This window comes from Eufriesea mexicana, unplaced genomic scaffold (assembly GCF_001483705.2).
Source record: "Eufriesea mexicana isolate 0111107269 unplaced genomic scaffold, ASM148370v2 scaffold2087, whole genome shotgun sequence".
Lineage (NCBI taxonomy): Eukaryota > Metazoa > Arthropoda > Insecta > Hymenoptera > Apidae > Eufriesea > Eufriesea mexicana.
Window position 1 is genome coordinate 2,053,834 of NW_016910162.1, and position 19,749 is coordinate 2,073,582.

Below are 19,749 nucleotides of genomic sequence, written 5' to 3' on the forward strand. Positions count from 1 at the left end.
ACTTAATAAAACAGATCTTTCTGTTGTAGAATAGATGTTCTCTCGTTGGTGAAGGACACTAACCCCACGCTTGCGCTCTATTAGGATCCAGAAAACTCATCTGTTGAAGCGAATTCGGTGGTCCAGTTAACTGATCGGTTAGTCGCTTCGCGAATTCCGCGGTACGGGTTTCGATCAAGATTTCTATTTTCGTAATATCTTTCATTCCTTTCGTTCCTGGCGAAACCAAGGGAATTAAAATCGCGTAAATCGGTATATCAATTTCTTCAATATTGGTTTTATCTAATTAAATTCGTAATTTTGTTTTTCGAATGTTTTTCCACACGTTTCCGATATATTTTTCCAGATTTTCTTTGTGAAAAGTGAAGAAAGTGATACCAAAGGTGAAAAATAGATGTAATTCAGCGATATGTGCGAAATTGAGGAAGAATGAAGAACTGACAAAGGTGCAGATCTTGATTTATAACGTATTTTGTTTGAACGTTTTATCGAAATGAATGGTTTTAAGTGGAAGATTCTAATAAGATGAAAACTGGAAGAAGAAGATGTAGATCAAAAACATGATCGAGATGAGTCGATTAAAACCTGTGCGTTCGTATGAGGTCCCTTAGACGATGTGCATCAATGAAAGAGCAAACAGCGTCTACTTCTTACGAAGGTAAGCGTTCTTCCTGTCGATTCTAGGTAAGAATCCATGTGAATGGAAGGATTGTGCTGGTATATACTAAGAGTACGTGATAGTTGAAACATCTGATAAAACGCGAATTTGTTCGTTTATTTTGGCTAAAATTTTCTATCGTTTTGATAAAAGTAAGGATTGAATGTATTATACATCTACATATAGGTAAAAAACATAAGTTTTCGATTTTCGAGTTTCGAATAAGATGAGTAATTTAAATAACTTAATGTTATAGTGAAATAAATGGCTTGATACCATGATTTCGTTTCTTTGAACGGATATTTACAAGAATAGTAATTACTTCAGAAGGTAATTTAAAGAAAATAATGAATGTTTTATGTAATCTTCGTTTTGCTGGTTTCAAAATTTCACAAGCATTTGTTTATTAATTATATTAAGTAATCTCATATGCATTCTATAATACTTAAACAACATTACATGCAATATTTACCATAGTATTTCTAAAACTTTTGAAAACAGAGAAAATATATAAAAATATGAGCATATAAACTTTACATTAAGAAACAATAAGAAAATTTAGAGGGAATCTTAATTATCTATTTTACTTGCATCATTTAATTAAACTCGTTTATTTGTTATTATACGTAGAAAGCAAATCGTTTCACTACGAACGTTTATTTACTTATTTATTTAGGATGACAATTATTGATTACTTTTTAATCATCTTTGTATGACAAGAAAGATTATAGTTTGTAGAATACAATCAGTTTGTAGAAATGTAATTCGTCGAAGCAGTACATAGGGTTCTAATATTAACAACATTACGTATGCTTTTATATTAGAAATCATTATATAAAGGCAATATAAATTTAAGTATAAAGTTTTACCACATTCTTCTTATTCTCTATATATATTTCAGCACCCTGATAATTTACTGAAGCTAAGTATTTGGGGTAGATTCTGTTCTTAAATCTGTAATAGTTAAAACTAATTCTACAGGATATAAGTACTCATGCTTTTGTTTGGAAAATGAATGCAAAATAGTACACTATGTCTTGCCATATCATGATACTAATATTTTCCACTATACTATGATTTTTAATCTTATCAAGGTTACTATAAAAACTAACATATAGATTATAAATTGAAATACCGAGGTAAATAGAAAATTAATTGGCAAGGCATTTTAATAAAAATTGAAAAATAGAATAAAATATGAAATACAGCTTTTGTTGAATATATTTCAGAACTAAAGAAAGCAAACAATTGCAAAATGAAATGATTTCCAGTAAGAAGAAGCTTGAAATACCTGTTCAATATGAAGAAATAATAAAAAAATATAATTTTCACTAAATTAAAGAAAATTACATGGTTTGTTATTGAAAGTTATTAATTTTCTACTGTCCTAGGAAAACTATCAATTTCATTATTTTGAATGTTATAATCAACCAAATTTAACATTAAATTTATCAGTTATCTATGATTAAGTACTGTTTCATATACAATTTTTTCTATCGATGTTCGTTTAAAATTTTCGAAAATATTCGTGTGGACTTTGGGACCCCTTAAGAACGCAAATTCGATGGAAGATAGAATCAGCCAGCAAAGTTTACTCTCGGTTGAAAGAGTTTATCGTCTCGAGTGGCGAAAATAGATTTCTCTCTCTTCCTCTTCGACGCCCAGCATGGAGAAAAAAGAAGAGCTCTCGTTGCATTTTCTCAATGCGTGTGAAATAAGGAAAGCAAAACCGTCGATGGACCGGGAAAAAATAAATGAATAAATCGTCCTCCCGCTTCTTAATGCTGATAGCCTGGAAACTTTAAACTAGAATAGACATTACTGTTGGTAAAATGATATCATAACTTGATACCATAATTTTCTTATCTTATCCAGATATTGGAAAAAGTTTGTTGAAGAATATACCAGAAGTATATAAATTTCAAACATTGAATTTCTTATGTAATTTACACATACTACCTTTTGGACAATATTCCACAAATTTTTATACAATTTTTACTTTTTGTTTTAAATCTTTTATTTATTCAAATTTAAACAAAGTGTTGTACTTTGGTAGAGTTAGTTTACTTGTAAATTGAACATGTTATGAAATTCTTTAACTGTAATTTTATATATTCTATACTAATTGTAAATTGAATATGTTATAGAATTCTTTAAATGTAATTTTATATATTCTATAATAATTATAAATTGAATATGTTATAGGGTTCTTTAAATGTAATTTTATATATTCTATAAGAATAGGTACTGTATTGAAAAAGTATTTAGAAATGATGAAAAAGTTTGAATCTTTATTTAATTTAGATAGTAGACATTTAAGAATTTATTGGAAGAAAAATCTGAATGTCACTGCTTAATATAGACGTATGTCAGTTTAGCACAATCTAATCGAGTAATGAAACTAGTTAAAAATGTGCGAATTAAACTGGTATGTCAGGAACAAATAGGCATATTTTGCAAATAACGTCCTGTGTTGAATTCTACGCGGTGTACATTCGATCTCATCGCTATCATGGGAACGGTTCTGCTTTTATTAATTGCTATCGATAATTAAATGCTATTAGACATTCCTACGTGCATTAACTGAAGAATATTATTCATAGGGAAAGGGACGATAAGAATTTGCGAAAATTGAATTGCAATTACTCAATGGAGAAAAAGTGATGAATAAATGAAGAAGAAAATTATATATTATTTTAATCTTTTTTTCTGTTAATTAATATAAGAAAAAGGTATGACAAATATAGATATACAATTCATACTGAGAGTCGTTAAAAGTAATCACTAATAGCAATAGTAATTTAATAATAATTATACATTTATATATTTTCATAAAAGTAAGTTTCTTTCTAGGATATTCTTCATATATCTACTTATACATATACACGTTTCAAATTTCATATGTTTTCAAAATTGTATTAACATAAATTCGATCAAATATTTATTAACTAATTACAATTATTATATGAATTGCTATTTTTTATTTGTTATCGACATATATTAGCAAACATTTCTCCATTTTAATCACATTTTAATACTGTTTCTATCTCCAATATATATTATTTTTAAAGCGTATTAATTCTGAAAGCCAAAAGTGGCGAGTTAGCCACCTTTCCATACAAACCATGCTTTTCACATCACGGTATAAAAAGACTTAATTAATCTATATTATAAACAAATATCAGAAATATCAAACAACATTACGGAAAATTGATTTACACGCAAATTATTACTAAATGAAATAAATGCAACATAAAATACTTTAAGTGATACAAATTTACCAACAGTCTGATATAATATTGTACCATCAAAAACAAATAATTATATTCAAACTTAACATCACAGTTTTTTAACACATTCAACAAGTCGTTCTTTTAATTCGTAAAAAATTTTATTTTCGCCCGTCATATGCGCTCTAAGTCTCCAGTTTTTACGCTCCTGTGCAAAACGACACCTGTCTACCATGCTGTCCGCAGATGGAGTATTGGATGGCGAGCAACGGGACCGGTCACAATGGTAGAGAGGAGACAATCCAGGAGGTCCTCAGGGATCCAGGATCGGCGGTCCTCTTCGTCGGATATCCGCGATGGCTACTACACTTCGCTGCCGCCTGCTGCATACTGTTCATGCTCATTGGCATTCCGGGAAATCTGCTCACCATCATCGCCCTTTTCCGCACTAGAAAGGTTAGAATACAAGTTACGTACATTTATATCACTCATACGTGTATAATCAGTATTAATCATGATCCTAATAATAATTAATCTTCGTTTCAATCTCAATCTTACTACTAATATATTAATACGATTTAACATATCTCTTGCTGTCCAAATCACATTCAACGCTTCGTCCTAATTGGTTCATAGTACTTTGCAAGAACCTACTTGGAAATGGTACTTAAAATTTGATGCTTTCTTTCGAACTTTTCTAATCAATTTTTGTCGAAGTAAATTAGAAGATAAAGAGCCATGTTTTTATATAGGGTGAACCATGCAACGTGATCAACTTGATTATCTTCAATTGTTTAGTCGTTGGAGGAACAATAAAAAGTTATTTTGTCGTGAATGGTAGGATGTGGAAGAATAACGAGCAGACAATGACACTTGATCTTTGTTGAGTTAACTGTGTTACTAAGAACAGGAAAAAACAACTTATTAAAAACGAATACGATCCAAGTGTGTGTTCAGATCCACCCTGTATATCAAAGTTGAGAAGAATCGAATGAAACAGAAAGGACAGTAAAGGGTTATTATACATAATATTAATAATAATATTAATACATTTGTTGTACAATATTCTGTTATTATATGTATTATTGTATAACATTGATATATTATTATAATAATATATATAATACATATTATAATTATATAATGATAATAATATATTAATCATGTAACATATGTTATTTATGTATATAACTACATATAACATACCTTTATGGTTTAACTACTCTTATCTTCTGTCTCTGCCAGGGTTTATTTTACGTTGATATATCAAAAGCTGTTAACTAACATGTCATATCATACCTCTTTCTTAGTCAAATTAAGGCGAGGCAAGTCGATTATTAGTATCTGTGAGAAAAAGAAAAATTCCTTGGATTTATTTCAAATATTAATAATAATTAACACAAAAATACTTTTTATATCTGATAATAAAATAACGCATATTTTAGAAGTTATCGAGAATCTTTTATATTTTTAATATATTTTTTTGAAGAATATTTCATAATTTAGAATAAACTTACACCATTTGGAATGATTTTTAGATAGGCAATGTTAATGTTAATCATAAAGGGTGTCTCAAAATTCACGCAAGCAGTAATTTTAATAGAAAACAAACAAATCTTCATTATTATTTAAATATTGCTTAAAAATGAAGATACGTTGTTCTTTCGTATAACGCTCCAATTTTAATAACCATAAACTGTCAGCTGTCACGCTATTTTTGATTTTTCGTTGACAATATTTTACTTCACAACTGGCGCAAAATTCAAATCTTGCGTGAATTTTGGGACACTCTTTATAATTACCATGCTTTATTTTATATGAAGTTTTCTAGATACCTATCTAAAAATCGCCAATTTTCCCGAATTATAACAAGAAGATAAAGAAGAGCATGGGTGTGCCACGGTGATCGTATCAAGTTTTGTATAGTTACTGTATTGGTAATTCCATTGGTAGATAGAAAAATATTTTTGACAGTATTTTAACAGCCTTTCGTTTTATAGGTAGACAAAATTTCATAGGATGAAACACTGACACACATGGGAATGACAATGATAAAAATTCTGAATGACGAACTTCTTACGACCAAGCACATTACGTGTCGTGGTTGCTCGAATTTCTAGTATGCTCTGCTTGGAGGTATTCAGTCTTAGACCAACTTAATAAGTGGTTCACCTCGAATCTTATTTGAAACAATAGTGAAGTAAAAGTGAGATGAAATGTTACTATAAACTGGTGTGAATGAATTATAAATTCACACGAGACATATCATACTTTAAGATATATTAATGATTTATAGCAGGAAATGATTATGTATGTTTTCCAAATTTGTTGTAAATTGTTCTATAACACATTTCTGAGATAATACTGTGCATAAAATTCGGATATTTTGCTTCATTGTTAAACGCTTAATATTTATTATATAATCATTATTAATCTTTCCTTAATACTCATTAATCAATATTACATAATATTATTAACATATCTATATTACATTAAATAATTGATGTTAATAATAGTATAATAATGTTATAAAGGATAAACTATAGTAATATTGATAAAAAGATAATTAGTCTAAAAAAATAATCAAATGTCAAAAGTTTGTTGAAATGCAAATTTAATTTGTAAATTCATAGAAAAAGTGACCATTTGACCAATCGTTGTTCTTTATTATTTTAAAATCCAAATGTGGTAAAGCTAGAAGTTTAATATCATAGCAACAAAATAAGATATCTTCTTCTCTTTTTAATGATATATCTATCATTATAGATATATATGTTACAATTTATAACAAATTTGAAAACCTAAAATTTACATTTTGTAATTGAATGGTAATTCCTCGTTTTACTTTTTGTGCTTCAATGAAAATAAAATTACGAAGTTTACAGGAAGTCCGCGAATTGTGAGAAACTCAATACGTAGCACAAAATTTATGAACGTTTATGGAACGCAATGTTTTTGGCAGGGATGGAAATTATAGAATTTATGGGCATTCGCAGGATGTACGTATAATTTACAAACATACGGATATTTATCTGTAATAGATAAATAAGACGCCATGATAACTTCTCGCCACGCATATAAACGTTTTCCTTTCTTTGAGTTCTCTGGATTTACAGTATGTGCAAAGGCCTCAGATTATGCGTGTTATCGTTCTTGTAACGACAATTAAACATGTTTTTAGAAAACGTTTGAATATATTGCTACATGGAAACGAATCTTTAGACAGAGCCCTCGTGTTTTATGGATTTTCCATTTTCACAAATCCTTTTCCTTTTTCTTTTGTACTAAATTGTTGACAACTAGGTATTACGTAATTAGAATTATAAACAAATGCACAGTAGAACCTTGTAATGTTAGTAACAAAATCTCATTTCTTCCTATGGTTTATTTTTTTTGTTAAACAGTGTTTTAATGGGTATTTTATGTGATGAGTATAACTGGATAAGTTTGAAAAAATTATTATTGCAATTCTACTATGCTATTTACTACAGTTAAATACATAAAGCTCATAAATTATTACCAGGAGATGGGCAAAATTACATTTTACGTTAATTATATTGCTTCTTGAACATATTTTGGTTAAACACTTCTTCCTTTTTCTTGGAAAATATAATTTTCTTTAATATCCTACGCCTATGTAAGTGAATGGTCACTTCATCCACGTAAAGAATGAGTCAGCTTATAGATAAATGGCCACTAATTTTCTATTCCTTAGAATGCGTAAAATCACGCTGGGAATGGGTTTTCTAATCTGGATAACACCAAAATAAATGCCTATTTTTATTATTTTCCTTCCTTACCTATAATCATATGAAGAAAAGTTTAAGGTAGAAAATATTTATCACGAAGAGGCAAATAGTAGCACAACAAAAATTTTCTTTTCGAAATAATGGTTAAAATGAGATAATAAGAATTTAAAATTAAAATCGAGATTCATAAAGTAATACAAATTTTATTATGCTGTTTTCAATAATAAATGGTAACAAATACTTTATTCAAAGATTAAGTTTATGATTTTCGTGATTTCATGATCAATGTTTTTCCAAGACGAAATAATATTTTTGTTACTACTACATTATAGTTGACAAAAGACAAATCCATCCATATGTATCATGTGTATATCCTCGACTAACCTTGAAATTTTTTCATTTTTAACCTTAAATAGCAAATTTCAGTTACAATATCTACATTTTTTTATGAAAAATATCTTCGTCCATACTTATTTTCTTATCATTATCAAAATTAGTAAACGCAGGATCATTTTATCACACTTCATCATTTAAATTCAGATTACATAAATGAAATTATAAATTATCATTTATCATCATCATAAGAGAAACATGACTCTTTTCTCTCCCAGTCTAACCTACAAAACTCATACTGTTTCCAAATCTTCTCTCAGTAACAAATCTCTACTCATAATCATATTTTAATGAAACATTTACCTAACCTCTTTTTCCACTATTATTCATTTTTCATAATATACTTTACTCCGAGAATTTTTTCGTTATTTTCCTTTATTTTGTCTTTTCTGCATTCATTTAGATTATCCTCACCTGTTACTTGTAATTCTTCTTATTTCCCTAATCATCCATGTCGTATTTTTCCTCTGTGAGCAATAAGAATAATGATACGAGGCAATGATCGGCAGGTCGTCGGCATAGTTTATGAAACGAGATTTCCGATCGGCATCCATTGTTAAGAATTTAAGTTTGAAAACGATCGCGTACATAAATCGTGTACACACCACGGAACTGTGCTTTCCCAAGTTCCGGTGGTTCCGCGAATCCTGCCTGTGCCAATTCCGACAGTTGATGCAATCGATGAACTAGAATTAAACCAGGAAGAAATATAATGCTCTAGTATTTCATTGCCTGACGGTAAAATTTGCTTACCGAGGCGAAATTTCAATTTCGCTGTTACTTCTCACGAAAATTCTTTTAACCTTTGCTTTATTACGACGTTAGCTCCATCTGTGTCGATTTTCGTCTTCGTAAAGTTTCCTCGTATTATATTATTTGTTCGACAAAGATTCGTGGTATATTCCGTTAAGAACAAGATAATAATGGATATTCAGAATAATATACACGAATTTTTTAGTATGGTTATATTTTCTTTCGAAGTGTTATACGTAGTATACACTATGAGAAACGCTATAAACGTTGCCTGATATTAGGCAACCAAATTGGCGTATCTGTATTCAGTTTCACGCAACTGTTATAATGAGCAGTGATGTAATCTACAAATAGGAAATTGAATTTTTATATTTTAGATTAAATTTTCATTAAGCTATTCTTTCACGAAATAAAATTACTGATTTTTATGAAACAAAATTAATTGCTAAAATGTCGATAGTACAAATTAATCCAAACATGCCATAATTTTATTTTTACAGCAAGGTTGAATATTACTTGAATTGAAAGCTATTTTAATAAAATATTGAATAGATTTCTTCAATCAAATTTCATTAGAATAATTTTGTAATGCCATTTTCACAATTAGATTTGACAGTATGAAGTTTTTTAATAATAAGATAGCAGATACCAGATACTTTCATATGTGTATATATAAATGGTTACAATTGGACACATCGAAAATTAGAAATAACTAATTTATTATTTCATTCTTACTTTCAGATAAGAAACGCCACTGCAATCTTTATTATGAATCTCTCGGTGTCAGATTTATTGTTCTGTTGCTTCAATCTTCCACTTGCTACATCAACCTTCTGGCATAGTTCTTGGCATCATGGAGCACTTCTATGTCGGCTGTTTCCTTTATTAAGATATGGCTTGGTAGCAGTCAGCCTTTTCACGATACTGGCGATTACAATTAACCGTTATGTTATGATAGGACATCCCAGACTTTATCCTAGGTAAGTAACCTAAATATTTCACATTAAACTACTTTAGAGTAAAATGAATTGTAAAAATAAAAAATAATATGATTTTTATTTGCAAATTTACTATTTAAAAAAAGTTATATACGTTTGGGAACCGATAGATACGATCTAAAGAAACGTTTGTACAGGTTCATATAAAATTTAATTCTCATCAAACTTTATAACGATATTTTTTATTTTCAGGCTATACAAATCAAAATACTTAATACCAATGATTTTGAGTACGTGGATCATCGCTTTTGGTGTTCTCATTGTTACGTGGTTTGGAAATTGGGGTCGTTTTGGACTAGATGTTGCGATTGGTTCTTGTTCGATCCTTCCAGACGTACATAATAGAAGTCCAAAGGAATTCCTTTTTGTCGTAGCCTTTTTAATACCTTGCATCGCAATCGTTGTTTGCTATGCAAGAATTTTTTATATCGTTCGGAGAACAACCTCTAAAAGTAGAAAACGCAACGCAAATGCTACTACTGACGCTATTGAAGCCATTCATGATGTAAGTGTACACAGTAGAAGAAGAAAAATAAACAAGTCTATATTCTCCAACTCAAGTCCAATAAAGCTTTTCTTCGCGCTTTCTTTTTACACTTGTCTCTTGCTATTCTCTTGCTATCTACACCAGTTGCTTTCATTTTACTCCTCCTCTCTTACACTTTTATACTACGACTGCAGTTTCTTTTCACAAGCACTTCTTATCGGCCAATCACTTGTGTTCTTTCACGCGTCCAATCACATCTCTTTTTAACCAGCCCACACATTTCTTGAATAAAGGCGCGTATTTCAAATTACTGTGAACATAAAATTTTGAATAAAAATAAAACTAGAAGAAAAATTAAAAAAAGAAAGTTTTTATCACTTTAAAATGTAAGATGAATCCATCTGGGCATCGTTTATGATCAAGCAAAGTGGCATAATAATAACCTGTACTTTATTCCAGAGACGATCTATATCACCCAACAATCAAGAAGAAGAATTATCAGTCTTGGGCTCCAGCTGTGCACCAAGTGTTTTATGTGCAAACTTTTCCTCGAGACGCACCATAACCCCACCAAATTATTTCAAGTGCTCATGTACGCCGTCAAGATCGGCGATCGACGAATCACTATCGGAGCAATCTTCGTCGGAACAAAGCTCAGCAAAGGAAGAAGAAGAGGATGAAGAATATGATGAAGATAAAGAAAAAATGCAACGGATAAAGACAAAAAATTGGAAGAAGTACGACAAAAAACATATTAACCAATCCGATCACGAAATATCGATTCAAAGAATCGTCGAAATCTGCGATAAAGAGAGGCCCAGTTTAGAAATAAAAATAGACGATATACCGTATGTGGATGATCTAGATACGGCGGAAACCGTTTTCTCAAACGACCGGATTAAGATCAAAGAATCGACCGACAAAGCTTCCGCGAATGCTCGAAATAAGCTGGAGAGAATGGCCAGCCGAGCTTCGTTCATCATCGAGTCGGCTCTCTGGGTACAAAGATTAAACTCGAAGACGTCAACGGGTAGCGATCGATTGGATAGTTCGAGATCAAACACGCCTGATCGATCAACGAAAAGAAAGCCCACTGTAGTTCGTAGAGAATCGAAGATTAAGCACGTTAGAAAGTGTAGGAATCAGGATAGCCCACCAAGGATGAGTAATAAGGATAAAAAGCTACTGAAAATGATTCTGGTGATATTTTCATCGTTTCTTATTTGTTACTTACCAATCACAGTTACAAAGACTTTCAAGGATGCCATTGATTGGAGGGGCCTGAATATCGCGGGATACATCTTAATTTATTTAACTACTTGTATAAACCCTGTGGTATATGTGGTGATGAGTTCAGAGTACAGAAGTGCTTATAAGAACTTGTTGCTTTGTAGAAACGATTCTGGAGTGAACAATACAGTAAGAAAACTACCGGAATGAAGACTTTTTAATTCTCTGCTTGAAATATTAGGTTTCGTAGGATTAAAGTTAAAGGAAAGTTAAAGTGAACAAAAATAAAGCGACTTCTAGATACTTTATAATTTTGTATATTTATATAAATGTCATATAAGTATTGATTATATTAATTGACAATTAAAGAAAAGTTTTAATCATTAATTTCTAAAACAATATAGTAAAATATTATTCGAGATAAATACTTGATAAAAGGATATTATTTGTTGTTTAATTAGAACAATTATTTAAGTTCAAAAAGAAATTATTTTTGTCTATATGAATTTGAAATTTTATACTTTTTAGTATTATAAAATTAGGTATGCTCAACGACTACGTTTTATTAATGAATATGCTATCAAAACCTAATATAAGTTTGATATTAACATTTAGTATACTAAAATTTATAGTTTAACATTTTCAGTAAAACAATGAAACTCATGAAATATTCGCTACTGTATATATTTACTGTAGCGTGTATTATTATTAATATGTACTTAATTTTTGACTTTCTAATCCCGTCATTTATTAAATGCGTGTTATTCTACAGAAAATGATAAAATAGTATAGTGATAGTATAGTAGATAGGTCAGTATATGTATTGAATCTATTTAGATATATAGTTATTACCGAAATGATGCATCGATGTATCGCCATATGACTTCATAATTTTTTATAAAGGGAATTTAGCATATAAAATTAAGTCATATTATTATATAATAATTCTGTAAATACTTTAAATTTTATTTCCGTAGTAAATATTGCTTATATGTTAAATGTAAATGGTAAAAGAAACTTAAGATAATTAAGAAAGTTAAATACATTAAGCTTCTTTATCGTTATAATATTATGTTACCTTTTTAAATATTTACAAAAGTAATACGTATAAAGTATCCTTCCAATATTATAAAACAATAAAATGTATACACATATAAATGAATAAAACACCAAAGATCCTGGACTGCATTATATTATTTTGTATCACTATACTGTGAGATAATGTGGTAATGTCTAATGTATCAGTTTTCTTCTTTTTTATTTTTCCGGATTTATATTTCAACAATATGAATAATTTCCGTAACTAAGTTTAAAATTTTAATTAATTTGAACCCTTTATATTATTTACTCATATTTAATAAATGAAAAGTAGTACTAAAATAATATATTTCGTTAGAAAATATTATTTATTCTTACGATTTAATTTACATTTTAATTATAGTTTAAAATATTATAACATTTAACGATAAATAATAAGAAACAATTGAACAGCGCACAATATACATATATCAAATACAGTATTTGCAAACTGGTAATATTTATAATCTAAAAAATAAAAATGTATGAATTCTGATCATGTTATGAATTGTAGGAGATTTTCAAAACAATCATTAAAAATATTTACCTATAAAATTGTACGTGGCTACATTAATACTGCATTATTTATCAAATTTAAGTAAATATAATTATAAATATATAATTACAATTAAACGAGGTATTAATAATTGCGAAATAAACAATTATAAAAAAATTATTTCTATTCTAATATTTATAATAATGGACGGAGTGAATTTATATTTCTAATAATTTTTGTACAAAAATAGGCAAATGTGCTGATATATCCGCAAAAATTACATGTTCAAAGCGTTTGCGACTTATAATATATAGAAATATTATACAAGTCGAATCATAACTTTGCCTACCAGAAATGTTTGTAAATTTACAAAGCAAAAAATTTTTAAAAGCAATTATTTAATTTCAATGCAAAATATTGTATAATAACAAATTTTTGTTCATACATAAATAGTTTTATTAAAAATATTTCAGTTCATGTTTTTCACTAATAAAAACTTTTATCATTAACAAAATTAAATTAAAAATATTTTTACACTTTCAATCCTTCCAAGAAATATAGTTCCCTTTTATAATTCTAATTTTAAAGTCATGACTTTTGTATTAAATTTCTTGACAGAATTAAATAAAAAAGACAAATTATTATATTTGATTGAAATATGATCTATCTAAGAAGTATAATCTGTATTTCAATAAAATAAAAGACATATCTGGTTGATAAGGTTATCGTTTCACACTGCATTTACGTACGTATGTAACAAAATCATTCAGGTATCTATTCTTTCGTGACCTACATGTTATATCTATATTCAGTGCAATAAATTTACTTGAGCCATTTTTAAGTACATAGTAAATGAAGAAATGTATTTCGTTTGTTTGAATTTTCTTAAGATAGATAAAAATGATCTAAATTTTCTGTGAAATATATCTTAAATCACTATAAGTACACTTATTAAGAGTATTCCTAAAGGGTTATTATAAGTACACTTATGTAAAATGGTCTAGTAATTCCTAATATTATTCTATACTAACATCATAGAGATTCGTTAGTAATATTTTTGTCACATTTACAAAAATATTTATATCATCGTCACGGTAAAAACTTTGTTTAATATTGTAAATATCATTTTTATTTTATTCGATAAATTTTTCTTTAATTATATTATGTTATAAAATTTCATATGAATATTGTATAAACAATTACCAGACCATTTATTTATTATACAGTATTGCTGATAATTATTTATACATGTAATAAAATTGGAGCTTTATTTTTAAAATATCAATTTTTTATCAATTAAACAGTTTAAATAATAAGCAAAAAAATAAAATAAAATTTTAACTGAATATTGAATTGATAAAGATTACTTAATCGGAATTTACTAAATCTTTATATATATAACGATGACAAAAAATGTGAGTAAAATAAAAAATAATAGTAAACAGTAATCTACATGATTTAACGCAACAACTTCTAATGAAGAAGCAATGATGTGAAATAAATTTTCATTGACATTACTTCGTGTAATTAAGAGCAATACTATACAAATTTGAATATTTCTTAGGTACAGCTTAAGAAAATATAAGGCAATTAATAATACATCGCATATCTTATGTAAATACAGTGTGTTTAAAGGAATTAAAAGGATGATCCGTTTAATTGATACTCCATAGTTTCATTTTTGTTCTGTTGTACCATATAGATCAAATTTACGATACAATTAAAATTTTTATAGATTAAATAGAAGTTTCATATATAAACATTATTATATTTAAAAAAGTAGTTCTTTGCAAACTAATTTCATTTTTTATTTGCATAAGTCGACGTAATTATAAAACGAAGATATAAAAGAAATCAACTTTTTTTGTTTATGTAAATGATGATATTCTATATTATAAGTGTTTATGAAAACTATTTACTATCTAATCCTGGCCTTTCTGAAAGACTACAATTTAATTCATGATGCTTACGAAGAAAGAAAAAGAAAAAAAGGAAACAGAAAAAAAAAGAATATCACGTGAATCATCCTCCATATACAAAACAGGAATCACAATCCTATTATCAATTGTATTTTCTAATTTCATACCGCACTCAGTAACATTCTTTCCTTCTAACCGCTATCCCAAATACTGGGACATATTAAAAGTATATTAAATAAAATTATATTAAATAAAATAAAAAAGTCACGGAATATTTAATTCGCATCTAGATTAGGCGGTACAGCTGCACTCTGTATCGTACTGATATTCATTTGATTCGGCCACTTTTTTTGTTCTTCACCTTTTCCGTTCTGCGAATGCGGTGTTACTTTTGTGATATCGAGTGAACCTTTGTCTTTATTCTTGAAGAACATCGCGGCAGCTGCTGCACTAATGCAAATCCCACTAATTATTGTCAGCCACTTCAGGAATCTTTTAATAAACATTTATAAGTTATTAAAATTTATATTCTTTGCTGGCTAAATATAAAATATCCAATTTCATATGTATAGATTAAAATCTTTTTAGCCATTGACTGATTAAAAGTAATATTTGATATCAGTTATTTTATACAAATATAAAATTTACATATATTATAAAGCTTAAATTTCACAGGTTTAAACTCCTCAAAAACCAAATAAATCGTGAACGATAAATTAATTCATTTTATCGCAGTAAATCAAGTTAAATGAGGATATTACTTACCCGACTATGCTTATTGTTTTGAATACGGTTTTCAGTTTTTTCACAAACTCGTCATCGAGTAGTATTCCCTCCTCGACCCAGAATACTGGAAACAGACACTCTGGGAAGTTTTTCATCAACTTGAATTTTTCCACCTTATGAAGGGCTATATTAAATTGTAGCCTCTTGTGCGCGCTTAAAGGAGTGGCTGTCATTGGTTCAAAGTCCATAGCAATGCCATGATCTTCCTATGAAAGGAAAACAGGTTTATTTATTTTCTTTCCTTTTTCTTTTTTTTTTTTGGTATTCAAATAATAACAATTGAGCATACACTATAACTCAAGATTTTTATAAATAACTACATACACTGAGTAAATAAAAAATAGAAATAGATAAAATGTGTTGAATCTTATTGTTAGGAGGACATTAATCTCTTTAAGGGAGAAATTAAGAATTCAAAGGAGCATTTAATATTTAATAAATTATCACTGTTGTACTACTTTGCTTTTCTTTATAAAATATAATTACATTATATTTTATATAAGATTTCACATATTAAGAGAAAACCCAGCTATAACCTAACATTCCTGCACTTACAATGTCTGAAGAAAGTATTTACAAATTTTTTTATATAAAATTTTGGTTTCTTTATTTTGTTATTTTTGTTATGTTAACTCTGTTCAACAGCAAAATTCATTTGTTACTAAAATAGGAGGAATTAAATCTTAAAGATACAAAGAAACGAGTTAAAAATAGAAACAGATCAACATCTACCTCGTTCGGATGAAGTCCCTGAACCATTTGACAATATTTTTCTTCTGATCCAAGAAAATGTGGTAGAGAAGCGATAAGTGGAGCACCTACGCATTTGGTCAGATCTAGCAGGTTCTTTGTTAAACAGGTTTCTGGGGTTGGGCAAAAACACTTTTCCAAGGGATTTGTACTCATATCTCCTAAATCAGCTGTATAATGAAACGTATTGATACCTGTGAAACAAATTAAAAATAAATATTTTATAATTCAAAAGAGTGTATTTAAATTTAATAATAATGTAAGTTTCACTATGAAATATCGGAAAAAACGAGCGAAGAAACGTTTTTCAAGATATGTAAAATAAAAAACATTCTTAGAAGTTTTGAGTAGCATTTCTAATACCTATTTTATTTTAAATTTATTTTTTATAACATATATATTTACATATACATCTACAGCATACTTATAGTTGTATTATACATAGCTTTCACCTTTGACTTTAGTTTTGTGATCAAAACGGGCACCCAAGCTTCTACAAATGTCTGGAGAAAAGGAAACGATATCATCTTTTTCCGTGAGCAATGGCGCGAAGATTGTCGAGTCTGTGCCATTGAACTGGTTGCAATGGTCTGCGGACCAAATATCCAATGCTGTTTTTCCATTGACTTCGGTCACTCGTCCAACGTCCTTGTAATTTTTTATTCCTCGCATAACTCGTATACGGTCAGGAAGGACTGTGCCATTTTTCTAAAAAATGAGACAAATGTTTAGAGTCACGATTAATGTCACACTCAAATGACTCAAAGTCAAGTGACTTGTTTAACGCAAGTAAAGTTTATGGAAAAATTTGAGTTAATTTAATTTAAAATATTTTTATGAATATAGTATTGTCTTAAAAATATATTATTATAGAATCATAATGATGTAATGTATGTATGTACAGGGCCAAATAAAGCGAACAAATAACGTCCCGGTCCATCAGGAATTAAAGCGTCGGCATTCTCTTTCAAAGCGTTACAGATGGCGGTAGAAGCGAAATCCTTCACTGTACAATCAACCGGTATACCATCGAAAAGTATTTCTCTCGCTTTCGCTCTCACGAAGACGGACTTAGGTTTCTTGAAAATACTATCCACAGCCTTATCTATAAATATGAATGTTAATATTAATTAAATTAATATTGATATGTTATTTCCTACATAACAAAATAGAGAAGAATAAATAAACTGATTAAAATTCTAGAAAGGAATATTATGGTGATATAAAAGAAGGAAAAGTAAATGAAATTAAAAAATTAGTTACATAGAAATCATCCATTTTGGTTACTCTGTTGGATTTTACATAAGGTTTACCATTATCTAATTTATAGAGAATGAAATTTTTATATTTTCATATAATTATTTTATCTGATCAGCTACTGTGTGCTATTTTCCATGATTCTCGAGTAATTAATAATTAAAAAGTAATTAAACATGGTTAATAATTAAAAATGACAAGTATTCCCTTATTACTGTATACCTCAAATCTAAATACAGAAGTCTATAAGCACTGCACACAACACTATGTAAATATCGATATTAAGTGTACCAATATAAGCGTGAGAAACTATAAAGAAACGAACAGAAGCATATGCAATAGGCTAAACAAAGCGTTACGCAAATCAATTGATTCGTTCTTTCAAGGCGAGAGTAAGTAACTTATCGTTAGCTAGGTATAAGTAAAACATTTCTCTCCACCCTCTTTCGTTTAGCCATAACAGAAATTCTTAAGTATTCTCAACTAAGGCCAAGCCGACCTTTACTTTTGGATCGAAATAAAGAAGCATTCGATCTGATGAAAGAAATGAAGCCTAACGTCGTGGGAATGATTCACACTTACTGAGGATTCCTATAGCTGCCGGTTGTTGCTGCAGGGTGAGTTTGACTATGCTCAGAATTAGAACATGCGGGATTACTATTTCCTCCTCGCCCGTTAAACTGCCGCTTTTCGATGGATTAAAATACCAAGTTGATTTTAGACTGTACTCCAAGGTGTCGTCTTCTTCTCGATCGACCATATCCACCTTCTGCTTGTATTCACTGGAAAATATCAGGTATTAATATACTGTAATTCCATTAAATAATTTAGCTACAATATGGTACCAAGTCACTACAAGGTTATAAATACATATCGCTCTGATTTTGAGGTATAATTTTGTAAACAATTAAATAATAAATATGCATAAAAAATAGGAGCTTTGGTGCTTTAGTGTGTCATTCCAATTGCTTATGCATGATTTGTTACTTACACTAGTTTATACAAATTTTATGAAATGTACCATAAATTCATTTTAGGGTTACCGGGGAGAGTTTCTCGGTCTTCCCCCACTTCCAACGCTGTTCCTGCATCGCTTGCTCATCACTTACCAACATGACCGAAAGCCGGAGAGTAGGCAAACCGAGAGACTCTCCCTTACTCCTAACGCCAAGATGCCATTTTGGTAACGAATAAAAAATTTTTCAAACGAATGACACTCTTGTTTCAGTTATTAAGGAGTGGAATACTATAACTTTCAATAGTTATGTTTTTTTAATTATCTATCTAGGTTAGTAAGTAAAGTAGTAAAAGTAGTAAGTAAGTAAAGTAAGTAAATTGCAGTTTTCAATTAGAGACAATTTTTGTCATTCCCTTTTTATTACATTTCTAAATATAAAATGTAAATTTGATATTCTAGAATTTCAATTTGAACGAAGAAAAATAACAGTATAGAAACAAATAATAACGTAATATGATAATGTAATATGATAATATGTAATGTAATAAAATGTAATTTTATACAAAACTGAACCTGATATCTACGATAGACATCTTGCTGCAGATATGAGCCGTGATGGCGCTAGTGAGTTAAATGAAAGATAGTCTTAACACTGCCTACTCGTGAAATGTCGTACTTAAATGTTCATTATGATAGGAATTAATTATTTGGAATAGAAAATTATTTAAATTGAAATAGTATTTAATAAAGACTCACTCATAAAAAAATGGCCCTACTTCCTGGACAATCGGCGTCGCGCCTCCCATGATCTCCATATGATTCGTTACGTTGAACAGATAAATTTTGAAGTCCAGTGGAAGAGGGAAGTCCGACCATAAGTCCCGCATTTCCGAGTTAGCTTTCAACGCTATTTGCTATTCATAATTATTTAATTAATATTTAAATCTGATCGAATACTACTTTAATATTTTCAACTATAATTGACATATATATAATTTATAAATTATA

At 29.0% G+C, this 19,749-nt stretch overlaps 2 protein-coding genes across 2 annotated transcripts in view; one reads left to right on the top strand and one right to left on the bottom strand.

The window, feature by feature from the left end:
- The first annotated feature begins 508 nt into the window (after positions 1 to 508).
- LOC108549484 (G-protein coupled receptor moody) lies at positions 509 to 11,708 on the top strand. Its single transcript, XM_017902873.1, has 5 exons — positions 509 to 658; positions 4,135 to 4,344; positions 9,525 to 9,763; positions 9,974 to 10,286; positions 10,728 to 11,708. Exons 2-5 carry the CDS (start codon positions 4,135 to 4,137, stop codon positions 11,706 to 11,708), a joined length of 1,743 nt encoding a protein of 580 aa, XP_017758362.1. The 5' UTR covers positions 509 to 658.
- A 3,557-nt stretch (positions 11,709 to 15,265) lies between these two features.
- The window catches only part of LOC108549492 (sensory neuron membrane protein 1), a 10,244-nt gene continuing 5,760 nt past the window's right edge, over positions 15,266 to 19,749 (bottom strand). Inside the window, exons 4-9 of the mRNA XM_017902881.1 lie at positions 18,366 to 18,565; positions 17,429 to 17,631; positions 16,979 to 17,234; positions 16,509 to 16,720; positions 15,756 to 15,982; positions 15,266 to 15,482 (exon numbers count right to left, since the gene is read on the bottom strand). Coding sequence (XP_017758370.1) covers positions 15,266 to 15,482; positions 15,756 to 15,982; positions 16,509 to 16,720; positions 16,979 to 17,234; positions 17,429 to 17,631; positions 18,366 to 18,565 — 1,315 coding nt within the window. The remainder of the gene's footprint in view (positions 15,483 to 15,755; positions 15,983 to 16,508; positions 16,721 to 16,978; positions 17,235 to 17,428; positions 17,632 to 18,365; positions 18,566 to 19,749) is intronic.